The 20965-nt window shown below is 41.7% G+C and overlaps 1 protein-coding gene across 1 annotated transcript in view; it reads left to right on the forward strand.

The window, feature by feature from the left end:
• CDH12 (cadherin 12) overlaps positions 1–20965 on the forward strand; it is a 458316-nt gene that overhangs the window by 258730 nt on the left and 178621 nt on the right. The window contains exon 4 of the mRNA XM_058176923.1: positions 6162–6584. Coding sequence (XP_058032906.1) covers positions 6354–6584 — 231 coding nt within the window. The 5' untranslated portion in view covers positions 6162–6353. The remainder of the gene's footprint in view (positions 1–6161; positions 6585–20965) is intronic.

Here is a 20965-nt window from a genome sequence, read left to right on the forward strand (position 1 = left end):
AGGAAGTTCGTTCCACAGGGTAGGAGCCCCCACAGAGAATGCCCTTCCCCTGGGAGCCGTCAGTCGACATTGCTTGGCTGACGGCACCCTAAGGAGTCCCTTTCTGTGAGAACGCACAGGTCGCTGGGAGGTACAAGATGGCAGTAGACGGTCCCGTAAGTATCCCGGTCCTAAGCCATGGAGCGCTTTAAAGGTGGTAACCAATACCTTGAAGCGTACCCGGAAGACAACAGGCAGCCAGTGCAGTCTGCGCAGGATAGGTGTTACATGGGAGCTCCGAACCGCTCCCTCTATCACCCGCGCAGCTGCATTCTGAACTAACTGGAGCCTCCGGGTGCTCTTCAAGGGGAGCCCCATGTAGAGAGCATTGCAGTAGTCCAAGCGAGAGGTAACAAGAGCATGAGTGACCGTGCATAGGGCATCCCGGTCCAGGAAGGGGCGCAACTGGCGAATCAGGCGGACCTGATAAAAAGCTCTCCTGGAGACGGTCGTCAAGTGATCTTCAAAAGACAACCGCCCATCCAGGAGAACGCCCAAGTTGCGCACCCTTTCCATCGGGGCCAATGACTCGCCCCCAACAGTCAGCCACGGCTGCAGCTGACTGTACCGGGGTGCCGGCATCCACAGCCACTCCGTCTTGGAGGGATTAAGCTTGAGCCTGTTCCTCCCCATCCAGACCCGTACGGCTTCTAGACAACAGGACAGTACTTCGATAGCTTTGTTGGGGTGGCCTGGGGTGGAAAAGTACAGCTGCGTATCATCAGCATACAATTGGTACCTCACCCCAAAACCACTGATGATCTCACCCAGCGGCTTCATATAGATGTTGAACAGGAGAGGCGAGAGAATCAACCCCTGTGGCACCCCACACATGAGGCGCCTCGGGGTCGATCTCTGCCTCCCTGCCAACACCGTCTGTGTCCAGTCAGAGAGATAGGAGGAGAACCACTGATAAACGGTGCCTCCCACTCCCAAACTCCCCAGCCGGCGCAGCAGGATACCATGGTCGATGGTATCGAAAGCCGCTGAGAGGTCTAATAGGACCAGGGCAGAGGAGTAACCCTTGTCCCTGGCCCTCCAGAGATCATCAACCAACGTGACCAAAGCCGTCTTCGTACTGTATCCGGGTCGAAAGCCGGACTGGAACGGGTCTAGATAGACAGTTTCATCCAGGTACTGGTGTAATTGACGTGCCACCGCACTCTCTACAACCTTCGCCGTGAAGCGAAGGTTGGAGACCGGACGATAATTTCCTAAAACAGCTGGGTCCAGGGAAGGCTTCTTGAGGAGGGGTCTCACCACCGCCTCTTTCAAGGCAGCAGGAAAGACCCCCTCCCGTAAAGAAGCATTTGTAATCCCCCGGAGCCAGCCTCGTATCACCTCCTGCGTGGCCAGCACCAACCAGGAGGGGCACGGGTCCAGTAAACATGTGGTGGCATTCAACCTCCCCAGCAACCTGTCCATGTCCTCGGGAGTCACAGGGTCAAAACTATCCCAAACAGTCTCAACAAAACAAGTCTCGAACCTCTCGCCTGGATCTACCCAATTTTGATCCAATCCATTCCGAAGCTGAATCAAGGTTAATCTATTCATTTCTGCACAGCCTAATTTTTTTTAATAACTTCCCCTTCCAGAGATATTTTCTCTGCTTTCCAATTTTGTGCAAAAACAGTCCTTGCCGCTGTTATTACATGTATAATCAAGTAAATATTTTCTTTACTAATTTTCTCTGGGAGGATACCCAATAGGAACAGCTCTGGTTTTTAATCAATATGTTGTGTCATTTCTTCTAACCATGTCTTAATTTTATTCCAATAGTTTTTAGCTTCTGGACATGTCCATCACCTATGATAATAAGATCCTGGTAACTGGTAACATTTCCAACATTTAGCTGATTTATCTTTAAACATCTTTAAACATATGCCATCTATAAAACATTTTATATTGATTTTCTTTATATGCCGTAGACATTGTTAATTTATAGTTCTTTTCCCATAACTGTTGCCATTTGTCTAGATCAATTGAATATCCAAAATTATTTGCCCAAGCTATCATTGTTTCCTTTACTTGTTCTTTCTCTAACTCAATGCCAAGTAGAAAATTATATATTTTTAAAATTAATTTATCCTCTGTTCCCATTAGTATCCTATTGACCATCATTTGTATTGTAAATGTTGTACTTTGATGAACTTATTTGTACCCTATGACTATCATTAAGTGTTGTACCTTATGATTCTTGAAGAATGTATTTTTTCTTTTATGTACACTGAGAGCATATGCACCAAGACAAATTTCTTGTGTGTCCAATCACACTTGGCCAATAAAAAATGCTATTCTATTCTATTCTATTCTATTCTATTCTATTCTATTCTATTCTATTCTATTCTATTCTATTCTATTCTATCCAACTCTGTCTTTTCTAAATAAAAGCCACATAGTTTAGCATCTTTTTCATATCTTGTTTGTATTTGCATGTACATATACCAATCCAATTCAATCCCCTGTTCTTCCTGCTCTCATTCCCCCTTCAATTCTCCCTTCTCTGTTAATAACTCCTTGTATCTAACAATATTTCTAAAATTAAAAGTATTTGGGTGTATTAAAGCTTCCATTATTGATAAAAATATTGGTATTTTCACATAATACTAAGTCAAGCTTGACTTTTGATGATTAATTCATGGCCACAAGGATGCAGTTTCCTGGACAGCAATAATAAAATACTTCTCCCAGTTTTAGCTTATAGCTCTGGTAGTCACTGGTGCTAGCCAAGATTGATTCTGCTTAGCTTCTGAATCCAAACATGGTTGGTTCAATGCTACTTTTGCTCCTAGCTAGACCAGTGAATGTTTATATAGCAGAATGAATGACAGACTTATGCCTAGTATCAACATGGTGTGGCGTTACCAGTCAAATATATATCTTTACATTGTAACTGAACTCAGCTTCTCTCCTTTTTTCTATTTTGTCTTGTATGAGTTCCTGGACCTGTCTGATTTTTAATAATATGCTCTACTTATCTTTGTGTGTTCTGCTATACTACATGTTTCTGTAACAAAAACAACAGAACTTTATGCCACCCTGAAAGACTTAAAACCCTCTGGGTCTGCCACAATCATTAATTAAAGCTCCAAATTAAGTGAAATTCATTTGATTTGCCCTAAGTCACAGAAATATTTAATTATACCCTTTTAATGTTATCAATGTACTAAGTAGCTACAATTATTTAGAAAAAGCATATATGTGAAAAGCAAATACTCAAAATGTCTAATTAAAAACTAGCTAGGAAGTATACATTGGCATGATGTGTGGTACTCATCACATACTTAGTGAACGGTAAGTGTTCGCTCTATCAAGATGTTTTCCTATGAGAGCTATGCCTCAAAATGGTTGTACCTTGTGCAATTCCCATTCAGTGCAATTGATCTTATGTGGGAGATACTGCCCTTGGGATAACAGTAGCAGAGTTGGAAGGGACCTTAGAGTCATCTAGTCCAACCCCCTGCTCATGCGGAGACGTATACTAGGGATTCGAGCTGCCAAACTGCCGACCTTTTTGATCAACAAGCTCAGCATCTTAGCCATTGAGCCACCTAGCCAGGCTATTGTCAAATATTAAAACAACTGATCCGTCAAGAGAAGAGCAACAAAGATGATTAGGGGACTGGAGGATAAAACATATGAAGAACGGTTGCAGGAACTGGATATGTCTAGTTTAACAAAAAGAAGGACTAGGGGAGACATGATAGCTGTGTTCCAATATCTCAGGGGCTGCCACAAAGAAGAGGGAGTCGGGTTGTTCTCCAAAGCACCTGAGGGTAGAACAAGAAGCAATGGGTGGAAACTGATCAAAGAAAGAAGCAACTTAGAACTAAGGAGAAATTTCCTGACAGTTAGAACAATTAATAAGTGGAACGACTTGCCTTCAGAAGTTGTGAATGCTCCAACACTGGAAATTTTTAAGAAAATGTTGGATAACCATCTGACTAAGATGGTGTAGGGTTTCCTGCCTGGGCAGGGGGTTGGACTAGAAGGCCTCCAAGGTCCCTTCCAACTCTGATGTTATGTTATGTTATGTTATGTTATGTTATGTTATGTTATGTTATGTTATGTTATGTTATGTTATGTTATGTTATGTTATGTTATGTTATGTTATGTCAACTGATTTCCTTCCTCATTCTTCTTGCCTGAGTTCTATACTCAATTTATTTGGGATCAGCTTTAAAAGCAAAAGCAGATTTTCCTCTGGCATGTTTCCCCCCCTCCCCCCAGAATATTTTTCTGAAGTTGGGAATGAGTTCAGGATGGTTCTGTACTATACAGTGTACACCGCTATGGCACAGGACAATGCATATTCATTGACTACAATGATGAATGTGTTGTTAAGAGAGAGCAATGCTGAAAAGCAACGCTGAAAAGATAGTAAATATAGACATTGTTCCCAAACTTACTTTTTCATCACTGTTATAATTGCGAAAGTCGCCATGTAAGGCAGATTATTTGTACTATGTTTCCTGCTCTGCATTTCTGGTAACTTCTGGCTAGATGGAGGAACAAGAATGAGATCCTGAATTATTTTTCTTTCATTACAGATTTTTAGGAAAGGGAACTTCAACAGAATTGGCATTTCTTTATTTGGTTTTGAATTTCTCCTCGATGAAACTCACATGTGTGAAAATAATGGCAGTAGTTAAAGTCATTCCATAATATCTTCTCTTTTAAAAAGACCTATTGTAATAGAAATAAATTCTTTGCAAAATGCAGGTAACTGGGATAATAGAAACATTTATGTTTGCTTAGTTGCTGTTAAGCCCATTGTAGGCACAGCGCAGCAGCACAAAGTACAGCGAGGCACACAAATGAGAAATGCCTTTGTGCATATTGTTATAAAACGTAACACCAGTGGTGGGATTCAGCCAGTTCACACCTATTCGGGAGAACCGGTTGTTAACTTTCTAAGCAGTTCGAAGAACTGATTGTTGGAAGAAATCTTATTTTGTTTTTTTCCACTTTACAGGGCTAATCCTCTAAGGAAGGCAGGAAGGAAACATTCTGGTGTTGTTTCTTGCCTAATCTTTATTTCCCTGCTTACAAAAACTGCCTCTCTTGTTAACCCTTATTACATTGTAACAGCTAAGGCGAAGCGCCCATTTGACGTAAATGATGTTGAGTTGGCCATGCCCATACAGTCACATGACCACCGAGCCACGCCTATCCAGCTGGTCATTAGGGCAGAGAACCTGTTGTTAAATTATTTGAATCCCACCACTGTGTAACACCCATGCTTATCTTACCACAACTTCATCTGTGTGTGTCTGTTTATGGAGTTGCTTGATGCCTCTTTTGTAGCCAATAATCTCGTAGTACTTACATTTGGTGATAGGAGGCAGACTTTCACTTTGGGAATATTGTAAATGTGTCCTCTGGGTGACACAGAGATGAATTTCAGCAGGTTCTGACCAGTTTTGAAGAACAGGTAGCGGAAATTCTGACTAGTCCCATGCCCATCTATTCTCTGCCTCCTGAGTCCATCTGATCAGGCGGAAATGGGGATTTTGCAGTAACCTTCCCCTGGAATGGGGTGGGAATGGAGATTTTACAGTATTCTTCCCTTGCCATGCCCACCAAGCCATGCCATGCCCACCAAGCCACGCCCACAGAACCAGTAGTAAAAAAAATTGAAACCCACCTCTAGGGTGGCAGACCAAGTTCAAGAAACCCTTAAAAACCATTATTTGGAGACTGAGTATTGGTTTTGCAGTCCTGAAGGATAAATAAAGTTCACCCTTATTGTAATATGGTTGAGAAGGGAGAGGGAGGTTACAAGTTTTCTTTCCAAGCTAACATAAATGGGCCAGTGAGATGGGACTAGCCTTGTTCTCATTTTTTGTTTGTTGGTTGGTTTTTCTTTCTTTTCCCTTGTGAATTGCGAGTAAATAATAACTACATTCACTGTTGTGTAACGGCTTTATTTTATAACTGGGCCATAAAGGGCAGACACTAGAATAATACATAGCAGAAGCAGAATGAGGTCCTGCTAATATTAGTTTACTATATCTGGTTGTGAATCAGTGCTACAGCTATGTAGGTGTGAGAGTTTGGATGACTACTTCATTATAATTTTTTGGTATAATTTCATGCTGCCATATAATTTTTTTTTATAGGTCCCTTTAGATGGAATTTTATGCAGCAGAAACCTTGTCAACAGAAGAATTAATGTCTGAGTTATCATTTTGGCAATAAGAAAAAAAAAAAGCTGAGCAGTGAAGGTCAACAGACAGCCTCAAACCTGGATTCGTCAGCTCATCATTCAACATTGGAGTTTTTAAATCCTTGTGGTAGAGAAACCATTGCCAATGCTTACAAGGAACTGCTTATCCCTGCTTCTCTGGGTCCTGTTCAATGGAGGTATCTTAATGTTACTTCATTCACAACCACAACAGATGTCAAAAGCTGAGTCAAGGAGAAATGTTGTCACCAACCCTGAAAGGAGGATACCCACCTTACGGGTCAAGAGAGGCTGGGTCTGGAATCAATTTTTTGTCCTGGAAGAATACATGGGCTCCGAACCCCAGTACGTGGGAAAGGTAAATGCTTAATTTTTAAAAAAATCAAAGTTCACTCAAAGGAGATTTTTCTTTAACTTTTAGTCATAAATTTGTTTTTTTAATTAAAAACAAACAAACAACTCTTTTTCACTCTTATCACTACGTTATTATAATTTGTGATTATTTTTGCATAGTTTAATGAAGTCATCTATTTTTTTTTGAAGATGTATCCATTATATATAACCATTGCCTTGATTTTTAGTAGCTCAAGGAAGAATTCATCTGCAATTATAGGTTAAAAGTTAACAATATTTGAAGGATGTTTTTTTCAAAGATGGGTAATCCTGAATGTGCAGCATAGAGAAACAAATTCTAATAATTCAGACATATCATTTGATACACCATGTTCTTATTTATCTTGGAGTGGATCCCAGTTAAGTTAATAAAGCTTTCTTTGGAATAGATTTGACTAAGATTGTGCTTTATTCCATTGAAAGAAATTAAATAAACTTCAAATATTAGGTATTTGAAGTTACTAATAAAATGTTTAATGTTCAAAGTTGTTATTGGAACACTTGTATGTGTATATATTTGTGTATAACAATGTTACAATAGGGATATTAACTTTGTGATATGTCGACGCAATATAGTATATCAAATAGTTTATGCAACTGAGCAATTTGATGAAATTGAAAGATACTTTCCTGTTTCTCATTTCAACAATGCGTGTGTGTATTCATACATGTGAATACACATTAACATATGCCCTGTGGAGACATTTTAGATGTATTTAATTTATTCAAGCAAATCATGAAAAATGGTTGGAATTTGACTACAATCAACTTGCATCACTGTTTGCAAATGCAACCATTAGATGTAATTGTGCTCTCTTTATACAAAAAAACATAGGTATTTCTTGCCCCCTGTTCATATAGACTTTTATACCCACAAGGAAAAATGTTATACACATATTAGAAATTGGATTCTAGTAAGAGAGAAAGGTAACAATGTCATATTGTACCAATTTTTTCCAAGCTTTTTCTTGCAATTTGAGGCTTTGTTTTAGTTTGTTTCATTGTATGTTTACATCTATTAGACTTATCGCAAAAAACGGCAAGTTGTCATAAGATTTTGTATATTGTACATCTTAAAATATACCTACAGGCATTATGAATATTGCTGTTTTCCTAAAAGAACAATAAAGTCTTCTCTAAAAAAGAATGAGGATTCATGATCTCCCAAGTTTTATATGATTCTGCTTGCCCATATTTGAATGCCAATGATCTGAGATGATGGAAGTTGAAGTCTAACAATAACAAAAAGTCACTTTTTATGGCCCGAGTGAGACTTTGTTTTTTTTTCTTTTTTAAGAACCAAGTGCGGAAACCAACTAACGTAATTGGAGGGATGGAATTTTCAGCTGTTTTTAATCCTTTCAGGATGAATTTTTGAAAAAAAAAAGGATAGAAATAAAGGGATTAAAACTATCAAGTATTTTGCGATTTTTCCCAAACAAGAGCAGAAAATCCTTTAATAGCAATAGCACCTAGACTTATATACCACTTCACAGTGCTTTACAGCCCTCTCTAAGTAGTTTACAGAGTCAGCATATTACCCCAACAATCCGGGTCCTCAATTTACTGACCTTGCAAGAATAGAAGACTGAGTCAACCTTGGGCCACTCAGAATCAAACACCTGGACTGAGCAGTGAGTTAGCCCTGCAGTACTGCATTCTAACCACTGTGCCAACATGGCTCTAATTTTAATGCTGTTACAAATTCACCAGTGCATTTTGGTGTGCTGTGTTCTGAGGGGTTCCAGGGCCAGAAAAAAAGAAAGAAACTAAGGTGAAATCAACTGAAACTGTCTTTCCCTGAGCTAAAGGAATATTATTCTTTTCTCTTGCCTTGGTAGCAACTAACTTGGGGAGAGTGCAAGAAAAAAAGACATGGATCCAATGTTCCAAATAGCAATAGACTTATATACCACTTCACAGTGCTTTTACAGCCCTCTCTAAGCAGTTTACAGAGTCAGCATCTTGCCCTCAACAATCTGGGTCCTCATTTTACCCACCTTGGAAGGATGGAAGGCTGAGTCAACCTTGAGCCTAGTGAGATTCAATCTGCAGAAGTAGCCTACAGTACTGCACTCTAACCACTGTGCCACCGCAGCTCACCCACCGCAAATAGCAGATTATTATTGTGACTCCCTACTTTGTTGTTTGCTTACTTTTTTTGGGTGGGGGAGACACGGTTATATTTTCAGAGGAAAAGCTAATTTCATTTGTACGTTTTCTTATCCCTTTTCTCCATCACTGACTTCCATGTTGACTTGCCTATTGTAAGCACAAGCATGGTAGAATGTTGTATTAGAGGAGAAATTAAAAGACATTTGAAAGAAAAGAAAGGAAAATGTGAATAGATTGTCTTTTACATTCAGCAGTAGCTCTTTATTTGCCATCATAAATAGTTTGATCATAAGAAGCATTTCCGGCTGGATTTAAGGTGATAAAAGCACACAGAATTCATAAATATATAAACTATTTAATGTCAGCATGAATTTGAGAGAATACCTCTCACTTAAGATCATTGATTATTACAGATCTTTGTTTTTGTCCATGTGCTTTTTAAAATGAATTTTAGGCTGAGAGAATATATTCTCTTATTTCTGAGATTAATATTCATTCAGATAACATTGTTCATTTTATTGTAATACCGTAAAATATTTCTGTTGCTGTTTCTATCTTTTGATCAAAACTGTAGCTTCTAATGAGTTAAAATAATCAGGAACAAAATGATGAGGATTTGTTATATTTGATCTCAGATTAACATGATCTAATTGTTACTTAGACATTTTATTACAGGGTGGAGAAGCTATAATGATGAATAAAGGTTTGGTGTTTTTGTTTTGCTAGGCATGTGTCCTGGGTATAATTTCAGTTTAAGATGAGTAAATTGATGCATCCTTGAGTACTCAGTGTAGACTTTTAAGCAAATAAGTCCCCAGTGTGCTCCTTCTATTTCGAAGATAAAAATAAAATATGGATGGATCTGGATGATAGAATACAAACTAATGAATGCATAACAAATACCTCATTAACAAGAAAGCAAGAAGCACAACTGTGAGCATGATTTTTTTGTTGTTGCTGCTGTTGAAGAGTTACGGAATTGGTGCTTATGTCTGACTTTATGAAGGATTTATACCAGTCAAAATGCTTCTATCCAGTATCAAAAATTTTATGCAACATTCTTTGTTTTGATAATTATCTATCTCCTTGGTTATTTATTCCCAGCTTTGGCAATATGTGCACAAATATAAATAGCCTTGATATGATAGGCTATTTTTGTCATGTTGGCACCAAGGCTGTTGATATATGCCAGTATGTTTTGCACACTAGTTAGAGATGGTGTCCATTATTATATAACAGAAGGTAACCAGCAACAAAATTAAAGCATTTTTAAATGGCTGGTTGTTAAATGAGGTAGTTTTGCAGAGATGGGCCTAGGAAGCTATGAGAGAGAGAAAAAAAGAGAGAGATTCGATGGGAGTGCTTAATTCTATATTCACTGGCTATTTATGTCCCTTGACTTGTCAGGTTATTTTGGCAGCTATGCTGGAAGAAAAATGGGAAAGTTGTAACTAGACTAGCCTTCAAATGTTGCAACTGTGGCTATTGCTTCTCCATCACAAATTACTTCCACCCAGATATCCTCTGTGCAGATGGTGTTCTCAGAATAATTTTGGTCAATCTAAGCAAAACTCTATGGTAAGATATAAACAGGATAGGTTCCAGCATTGCAGTTGAAAAAGAAATCTGACCTTTTGTCTGTTTTTCAATTCTTACACACATCAGAAGCATTAGTTCAGTTAATCGATAATTTCAGCATGCTGACTTGTGAGAAGTTGTCACCTTTTCTTAACTTCAAGATATTTTTGCCAGGGCAGTAAAATTAGTACTGGACCATTTATAGTTCTCTCTCTTTATTTAAAAATTCCCGATTAGCAATTTGTCAATTCAAACCCTGCATATATTTTTTTATTTAGTAAAACTTGGAATTGTTTCTTTTTAGCTTTTCCCTTAAAATATGCCAAAGTATTATATATTTGTAAATTCTACACACTGCAAAATATATTAAGGTGAACTTAAAAGTCTTGGATGTTTTATCACTGAATTCTGGTGAATAAATGATTTCACATTTACTGACTGATGTCTACATTATATTCATTGCCTTGTCCAGAATGTTATATGTTCTAATCCTCCAATTCCTCCATTCCACCCATGCAAAAAAAAAACCCAACACCAGGCTTTTATGTTAATCTGAAAAGTGATGGTTTCATTCCTTATTATAGATCTAGGGCACTAACAGTATTAGTGTAATTTATAAATAGATCCCTAATGGGTCTATAAAATTAGCTGTCAGTTTTGTTAAACATTCTGGATAACTAGTTAATTTTGGAAGCCACCTGGAATAGCTCTGAAGAGATTAATAGCAGCCATGTCAGATGTTAACAGCCCAGATTCTCAAATCAATTTATGCTGTCTTTCACCACCACCATCAAGCCCTTTCAGGATATTATTTGAAAAAATGTCAGGTTAGAGAACATGATGATTAGTCAAATTCATAGACAGGAAGTCTAAAAAAGTTCCCGAGGTTGACCCTTTCAAATCAGGACAGTGTACTTCTGCTCTTATATTGATATCCTATATCATATCAGAAAAGGCAGGCACAGTCATACACCTCTTTGCTTTTCAACTGTGGAGGTGGTTAGAAGTATCAAGTTTTTGGGTGTGCAGCTGACTAGCAGGTTAGTTTGGTCACTCAACAATAAGACACTGATGAAGCCTGCACAGCAGCATCTGCATTTTCTGCATCTTATGAGAAGCGAACATTCCCCCCCCCCACCATCCTTACCGCTTCTTACAGAGGGAGGACTTAAAGCATCCTGTTGTATTGTATTATTGTGTGGTTTGGAGGTATTACTATTTTGGATAGGAAGGCTGTGCAGAGAGTGGTGAGGACAGCAGAAAAGATTATTGGAAGTTCACCTCCTTCTATCCAGGATGTAGCATATAAGCAACACTTCATCAGGGTCCATAGTATTGTCTGGGATGCTACACATCCTCTCTATGACCAGCTTTCTTTGCAACATCTGAAGTAAAATAACTAGATTCTGTTTATTCTGATTTCTGTTTATTCTATATCAACCTTGTTAATTCTCAAAAGTCTTTTTTCCACTGTGCTCTGTGATGTGTGTGTGTGTGTGTCTGACTATAGTATATGTATAAATAGCATATGTATATGTATGTGCATGTATGTGTATAAGGATCAGGATTTCATTTTTTAATGTGTGCCAGTTTGTTCAAAGAAAAAGTGACAATAAAGCTTAGTTCAGCTCAGCTCAGCTCAGCTCAGCTCAGCTCAGCTCAGCTATCCTATCCTATCCTATCCTATCCTATCCTATCCTATCCTATCCTATCCTATCCTAAATGACATAGATGAGGGAATACAAGGGGAACTCATCAAATTTGCAGATGATACTAAACTGGCAGGAATAGCCAACACCGCAAAACACAAGCTAAGGATCCAAAAAGATATTGACAAATTTGAAGCATGGGCCATATCCAACAAAATGAATTTTAATGTGGAGAAAAGTTAAGTTTTACATTTTGGCAGGAAAAATCAAAGGCATAAGTACAGATTAGATGAGACCTAGCTCAAAAACAGTAACTGTGAGAGGGACCTTCAAGTCCTAGTGCATGATCATTTGAATATGAGCCAGCAGTATGCAGCAGCTGCAAAACAAGCTAATACAATCCTAGATTGTATAAACAGAGGAATAGAATCAAGATCACATGAAATATTAGTGCCACTTTGTAAAATCCTAGAAAGATCACACCTGGAATACTGGAACCAATTTTGGTTCTACATGCTACAAAAAGATGTTGAGACTTTGGAAAAAGTTCAGAAAAAAGTAACTAAGATGATCAAAGACCTGGAGATTAAACCGTATGAAAAATGACTGCAGGTTTTGGGTTTGGCTAGTCTAAAGAGTATTATCGGTGACATAATTGCAGTATTCCAGTATTTGAGAGGCTGCCACAAAGAAGAAGGGGTAAAATTATTCTCCAAAGCACCAGAGGGCAGGAAAAGAAATAATGGTTAGAAACGAACCAAAGAGAGAAGCAACCTGGAATTAAGGAGAGTATTCCTAATAGCGAGGACAATTAACTAGTGGAACAGCTTGCCTTCAGAAATCATGGGCACTCCAGCACTGGAGGTTTTTAAGAAGACATTGGACAGTCACTTATGGTATATGTTCTCCTGTTTGAGCAGTGGACTGGACTAGATGTCCTCCAAGGCCCCCCCGAGCCTGGCCTCCTGGCAGAAAGTGACTCATAGAATGAGGGGAAGAGCTGACAGGGCTTCCCTCTGCAGGACCTTCCTCTCTGGCTCCACTTCAGGTCCCAGAGGCAGGCCAGGTGGAGGAGATGATGAGGCCTCTTTCTCCCGCACCTTCCCCCTCCCAGGAACTGCCTCAAGACTCAGCTGCTGACAATCAGTCCTGGTTAAATCCCAGGCATCGCAGAAAGGAGAGTCGGAACAACAAAAGAAGGGGTGGGACAGGCCTAGAGAGTACCGAGTCACAGAGCCACACCCCACAGGGTATAAAAGCAGGAGGAGCTGCTCTATAGCTTCTTGTGACGGACAAAAACTGACTCTTGGAAACTTTGGCTGCAATCCTTTGAGATTAAGACTTTGGCTTCTGTTTATTTCTGAACTGCAATTACGCTGGTCTGAGGAGATAGGAGAAATTGGCAGGCAATCGTAGGTTCGTTGCCAGAACTGATATCTGTCGTTGGAGTAAATTGCTGGCAGATAAAGTCAATGTCAGTGTCAGTGTCAGTGGAAACCATACTAGACTCGCGTGTCTGCTTGGTTGTGGTTGGTGGTGCTATGCTATGCTATCCTATGCTATGCTATGCTATCCTATGCTATCCTATGCTATGCTATCCTATGCTATCCTATCCTATCCTATCCTATCTCCTTCTCAAATAGGAGGAAGAAGGTGTGTTGGCTATGTTTGCTGCCTTGAGTTATTTGTAAATAATAATAAAAGTGAGATATAAACAAACAAACAAACAAATAATAGTATGGGATCATGAATGAAACCTACACCATTTTATCCAGTTTGGGCAAAAACCGACCTATGGGATTTTGCCTCAAACTGAAAAAAATAGTAATCATTTTTTCCCCTTGTCATGGTTAGCAGAGCATATAATGTAAGTGCTATAACAGATGTCACTAAACTATAATCTCTGAATCATGATAAACTAGCATACCATACCTCATAGTCTGGAAAACAACCACTAGAGCAGCATTAAAACAAATTGGGAAAGCATCAACCTTTTAATGAAAGCAATATTTTGAAGTGAATTTGGGAAGATATTTTCTTACTATATTAGTGTACTGTGTGTACATTCTAAGTGGAGGAAGATACCGGAGAGAATTTGTCAGAGGATGAGGGTTTGGGGCCGGATCAGCCTTCATTTGTGGGACTTTTTAAACCACACCTATTCCGTTCCCTCCTGTTCAAAGCCTTGACAACCACGGGCCTTGGTAGCAGCGCGGCTACCACAGCAGAGTCTCTAGCCCTGCCCAGCACGTCAGCTAACTTATTTGTGGAACCCACGGTGGCAGCAGAAACTATTCCTGCACCTAAAATGTTCGTGGACGTGGTCCAGCGTCAGTGGTCCCATCCGAGTTCGGGCTCTAATCCCAATGCCACAGACAAAAATTTTTATAATTGTGCGCCAGATCTTGAAAACATCTTGCAGGTGCCCACGGTAGATGCCCCAGTAGTGGCCCTAACAACAGCCTCCCATGTCACGGGTCCGGAGAACGAGGCTCTTCGTCCGGAAGACAAAAGGGCGGACCAATCCTTGGTCAAATCCCATCAAGCCTCAGCGTGGGCCGTCAGGTCATCCATCGCATCTTCATTTTTTAATAGAGCATCTATTATGTGGCTCAAACAGCATCAGAGCCGTTTACCAACACCAGATGTGAGGGCTCATCAGGACCTTAACAAGGTAATTGTAGCCTTAGAATTCTCCGCCGATTCGACACTGAACGCGGCCCGCTTTTCTGCCAAGTCCATCGGATCTACGGTCACATCCCGCAGGCTCCTATGGCTACGCCATTGGCGGGCGGACACCAGAAATAAATGGCGTCTAGCTTCCTCCCCCTACGCAGGTTCGCACTTGTTCGGTGCCTCCTTAGATCCGATCCTGGTGGAAACCAAGGACAAGAAGAAAGTGTTACCATCTTTATCCCGACGAGGAGATCTACGACAACAGCCCTATTTTCGTCCCTCGGCCTCCCAGGCTTCTTCCTCTTCCTCTTCCTTTCGTGGCCAGGAATTCGGAGGGTCGGGGTTTCGTCGGCAAAGATTTCCATCGTTCAGAGGGAGCTCCCAGCGGAACTATCAGGTTAGAACAGGGGCCAAATTCACTGCCCGTAAACCATTCCGGGGGGGGACGAGGCAAACCGTACAACCGTTTCAAGTAGTGTCCCAACAGATCTTCCCATTGGAGGCCGTCTGGCTTATTTCTCTTCCCAATGGGACTCTTCCACTTCGGACAGGTGGGTCCGGAATACAATTCGGCAGGGTCTGGCCTTAGAATTCCTTTCCACTCCCCCGACGGTTTTCGTTCCCTGCCCTGTTGCCTACCACAGCTTAAGTGCTTCCCTTGTGGAATCGGCGGTCTCCCATCTGCTGGCTATCCGGGCCATCCAGCGGGTCCCTATGGACCAACAGAAACAGGGTTTCTACTCTAGACTCTTTGTGGTAAGCAAACCGTCGGGTGGCTGGAGGGCTATTCTAGACCTTAAAGCCCTAAACAAATACATTGTGTACCACCGCTTCAAAATGCACTCCTTACGTTCCATCCTGGAGTGCATTAGGCAGGGGGACTACATGGCCTCCATTGATTTAACAGAAGCCTATTTACATATTCCCATTAGACGAGATCACCGTAGGTTCCTCCGGTTTTGCTTTAATGGCTCTCACTATCAGTACAGGGCCTTACCCTTCGGGTTGTCATCGGCCCCCAGGGTATTCACCAAAGTCATGGCGGTGCTAATGGCCCACATTTGGGGCATCCCTGTTAGGCTTCAGGCTTACTTAGATGATATTCTCATTCTGTCTACGTCTAAGGAAAAGGCAAATAGGGATGTCTCTTTGACCATTGAAGCATTACAATCACACGGGTTCTCGATTAACTGGGATAAGAGCCATCTTATCCCTTCTACCTCCATTGTACATTTGGGTGCTCAAATTGATTCACAAAACTCGATGGTCTTTCTGTCGGCTGAACGTCAGGATAGTTTAGCCGAGTTAGCCAGCATCTCTAGGATGTCTCGGTCAGTTCCCTTAGAACAACTTTCCCAGCTCCTAGGGAAAATGGTGTCTTCATACGATATCATTCCGTGGTCTCGCCTCCACAGTCGGCCTCTTCAGTGGTTCCTCTTGCCACACCAGAGGAAACGGTGCAGTGCTTCCAAGCGACGGGTGAGTCTTCCACGGGAGGTGGCTGACTCGTTGACTTGGTGGAATCCAGAGGTGGTGGCCAGGGGTTCGGTCTTCAGGGAACCAGTGAGAGACGTGATCACCACCGATGCCAGTCTGTCGGGCTGGGGAGCACATCTCGAACAACACCTGGCCCAGGGCAAGTGGTCTCCCTCGGAAGTCAGTCATGGCATCAACTTTCTAGAGCTGCGTGCCATCCGTCTGGCACTTCTGGCCTTCAAGGATCTTATCCGGGACAGGAATGTCCTCATTCGCATGGACAACATGACGGCAAAAGCGCATATAAACAGGTGGGGTGGCACTCATTCTCGCACGTTAATGACAGAAACACTCACCCTCAGTCGTTGGGCCGAGTCCCACCTGCGCTCATTGAAGGCGGAACATATCGCGGGGACGGACAATGGTACGGCGGACTCCCTCAGCCGTCAGACTATCGACCAGGGAGAATGGTCCTTGTCCCCAGCGAATTTCCGCGAGTTATCATCCCGTTTCGGGCTTCCCCTAGTGGACTTGTTTGCCTCCGAGACGAACAATCAAGTGCCTCGGTTTTTTTCGAGGTTCCCCTCGCGAGGTGCAGAGTCGGTGGACGCCCTACGCAGCAGCTGGCCTCGGGGCCTCCTATATGCCTTCCCACCAATTCCACTGATTCCCAGAGTAATACGAAAGCTTCTCACGGAGAAGGCAGAGCTAATCTTGGTTGCCCCCTTTTGGCCCAGAAGACCCTGGTTTGCGGACCTGATAACTCTCTCAATCCGGGAACCGTGGAGAATCCCAGACAACCAGGTGTCGCTCAGCCAAGGGCTAATTCACCACCCCGAACCGCAATGGCTATGCTTAGCCGTGTGGAGATTGAGCGGAGCATCTTAGCTAAGGCAAAGGTTCCTTCTCAGGCCATCCCCACCATGCTGGCCTCTCGCCGGGACTCTACCAAAAGAATTTATGAGGCCACGTGGCGCACGTTCGATAGTTGGTGCTCATCTCAAAATATAATATCCTCCATGGCTTCGGTACTAGACATTCTGGCCTTTCTCCAGCGAGGTCTCGATTCCGGGCTGGCGACCAATACTCTCAAGAGACAGATAGCGGCGCTTTCCTCAGTACTACGATGTGGTTCACTTTTACCCCGTCAAGAGAGCCTCTCATTCAACAGTTCCTCCGAGGGGCTACTAATGTCAATCCACCAGTGGTCCACCGTTTTCCATCTTGGAGGTTGAACGCGGTGCTCAATGCTCTGACAAAGACGCCGTTTGAACCACTTAGAGATTCCTTTCTGCGTTTTCTGTCGCTGAAGGTCTCCTTTCTGATAGCCATCACCTCGGCCCGCAGGATTTCGGAATTGTCGGCCCTATCAATTCGTCACGACCTCTGTTCTTTCTTCAACGATAGGGTGGTTCTGCATCTAGATCCTACTTTCCTCCCGAAGGTGAACTCTCAATTCCATAGGGCACAAGAAGTGGTGTTACCTAATTTCTGCCCAAATCCCAAGCACCATTTGGAAAAAGTGTGGCATACTCTAGATGTACGGAGAGCATTGAAGATTTACATTGATCGGACATCGACCTTCCGCAAAACAGAGGCCCTTTTTGTATCGTTCCAACCACTTTCGATGGGTCAGAAGGTGACCAAGTCGGTTCTGGCTAGATGGATCAGGGCGGCTATCGCCACAGCTTATGAAAGTCAATCTCTCCCGGTGCCGCGCAATATTACGGCACACTCGACCAGAAGCGCGGCCTCTTCTGCCGCTTGGGGCGCCCAGGCGTCAATCGATGAGATCTGCAAAGCGGCGACGTGGTCCACTCCCTCTTCGTTCATTCGACACTACAGGGTGGATTCCTACGCGTCGGCCGACGCTGCGTTTGGCAGGCGTGTCCTGCAAACGGTTTTGTCTCATCAACAATGACAGGCCACCTTCAACCCTCCCGGTAAGACATTGGGCTTTGGTATGTCCCAGTCCTGACGGCCGTTTTCCCCGACGGTGAGAAGGGAACATTGTCTTACCTGAACGTCCCTTCTTAGAGAGGGGAAAACGGCCGTCAGCCCCACCCAAGGCGACTGTCTGATCGGGGTTCAGGGGCGGGAGGGCACTAATTCTCTCTCATTACAGTACGACACGACGGTCGGATCCTCGCTGAAAAAGCTGGAGGGAAATTGGAGGAGGCGGGGACAACAAACAACAAATTAAAAGACTCGGTCCAATCAGCAACGAGGAGAAAATACCCAGTCCTGATGGCCGTTTTCCCCTCTCTAAGAAGGGACGTTCAGGTAAGACAACATTCCCTTCTGGTGCTTTTTTCAGCCTCTGAAACCTCCATTTGAGAAGCTGGGCAGGACTACATTTGGAGTATAAGACGCACCCAGATTTTTACCCTCTTTTTTGGGGGGAAAAGGTGTGTCTTATACTCCAAAAAATACGGTAATTATCTTCTGTGTACAGGTGTAAGATTGCATAACCCCAGGATATTCTGAAACATATTATTCTTGTTCATCTTTCTAGACTGTTATTGCAAGAGATGGAAGTCATGGCTAGAAGGGCTTTTGCTCACTACATCTGGTGTATTAGTTGGACTCTACCTGGTACACTATAAAACTTGTATATGCTGAAAGAGATCACCCCTTGTTTCTTAGATGGGTTTTGGATCTGACCTTGTATCTCTAAAAGCAAAGTCAATGCATCCCTTTGCCTTGCCTCTGAGGACTCTTCAACCACTTCCAGGAGTGGACAGACAAAATTGCTTCTGTGCCTGAGGGGGCGGGGGGGGGGCGAGAATTGTGGTGCTTCTTTGATGCAGATTGACTCATGGAGACAAATAGTAATCTCACACACCTCTGTGATATAACTGCTTCCATATGGGATCTCTGAGTTTCTTCTCCTGTATTGTTCAGCTATAATGAACAATTCACTTTGGGAGAGAATTTTTTTTAAGAAAGTTGCAGAGCCTTCAACTCAAAAAAATAAAGTGTGCAAAAATGAATATTTTTTTAAAAAGAATAATTATTGCAATTGTAGTTTTCTCAAAGGAAAATAAAAGGAGCAAAGTAATAGAGATGAAAGAGTAGCTAATTCACCAATGCATCGGTAATGAGGTATTATTATGGTTTGATCACTTTTGAAGGGCACTTTGAATGAAGAGATGTTAAAAAAGAATACTGCTGACACATATTATGTTGCTCATGGTTTTTTTTTCTTTCCTAATAATTTTTAACATCAGATTTGCCTTTCTAATGGCCTACATACTGAATTGACATTTTCATTGACCATAGCTTTAATTATACTTACATAAATAGTCCTTTCCACTTCCGTGCACATGCAAGATTAGGAAGTTTTCCTACAAAACTCTACCTCTTTTGTCATTGTAAAGTTGTGGGAGAGAATGAAAGGGCACAAAGTTCCACAGCAACCTTTCTCTAATTTCTACACATTCACCAGGAGAGCTTTGAAGAGAATGTGTGCCTTTATTCAAGAGAATGAATGATTGAAAAACCTGCAGTGAAAGATTTTGTATCATCAGGATAGATCATGAAGGTTCTTAAAAAAAAAAAAAAGTTTACTCTATTCAAATGAGAAAAACTAAGGAGGCTATATTACATAGATGATAAAAAGTGGAAAATTTCTTCTTTCCATTGCCAACAAAGATACTTAAATGATTTTTTCTTCTTCTTTGATTTGAAGGGACAAAATTAAGTGACGCAAGAGTGCTGGCTGAAAAATGATGACATGGAGACAGAAATTATTCTTTTGAGGGCAGTAACAGATTTACAAAAAATACAGAGTGAGCTTTTTCCCCCGATGACTTTTAAGAATCTAGAATATGTTCTGTTCCAAAAGAGTAGCCAACTATAATAAAAATGTAAAGGTTATTGTATTAACTGCAACATGGAGTTTAAATGGCATAAATCTATGTCAGTTCCATGAAGCTGACAGTGAAATTGTTGAATATTAAGGGGTAGTATGGATTTTTAAAAATTCTTCAGGCGAAGAAATTATGCATTGTCCTTTCCCAGGTCTATGCCCTTCAAATATATTGGAATTACAACTCTCATAATTGCCAGGCAGAGCTGGCCCAATATAATAGTGAATATAAATAACCCAAATCCTTAGAACTGCAACTTTTCACTGTAAAATAATGAATATTGTCTTCAGTTGATTTCTCTCTGGAATTCAGGCTCGTTAAACCAAAATATCTAGATAGGTTAACCATCCAGAGTTCATTTTAATTGGTGGTAGTAATTCATGCAATAAACTCTCAAGCTGTTTCTGATGCCATGTGAGTGGTATGAATGTAGGTGGACATACAAGTTGGGCTTTACATAATTTCTGAATATTCCTTGCATTCTTGAAGATGCTCCTGTGCAGCTGTGTTATGAGCCATTCAATTGGAGTAGGGTTCCTCAAACTTGTTTTCCTGAAAATAAGACCCTGTCTTATATTTTTTTGAACCCCGAAATAAGTGCTTGGCCTTATTGCCATGCGCTCAAAAGGGCATATTATCAGGGGATGCCTTATTTTGGGGAAAACAAGGTAGTGTTAGCCAACTTAAGCTGATTTTGAAAAAGCTAGGAGACATGGAGACCTGTCCCCCATCCACCCACTTTTAAAGCACTACTTTAAAAGCAGCCGCACCCCTTCTTACCCACCAACCCTGGATTACATGACTATGAAAAACACCCCGAAAGACTGTTTTTAAAGCATTTTAAAGACTTTTAAAGCACTGCTTTACAAGCTGGCAGCTGCTTTTCAAGCCAGCAGCAACCCCTCTCCTACTTATCCTCCACACCCACACCCCGGCCCTGGATCATGTGGCTGCACTGGCGAGATCACCCCTCAGTCAGC

The sequence above is a fragment of the Ahaetulla prasina genome, chromosome 3 (assembly GCF_028640845.1).
Source record: "Ahaetulla prasina isolate Xishuangbanna chromosome 3, ASM2864084v1, whole genome shotgun sequence".
NCBI classification, from domain to species: Eukaryota; Metazoa; Chordata; class Lepidosauria; order Squamata; family Colubridae; genus Ahaetulla; species Ahaetulla prasina.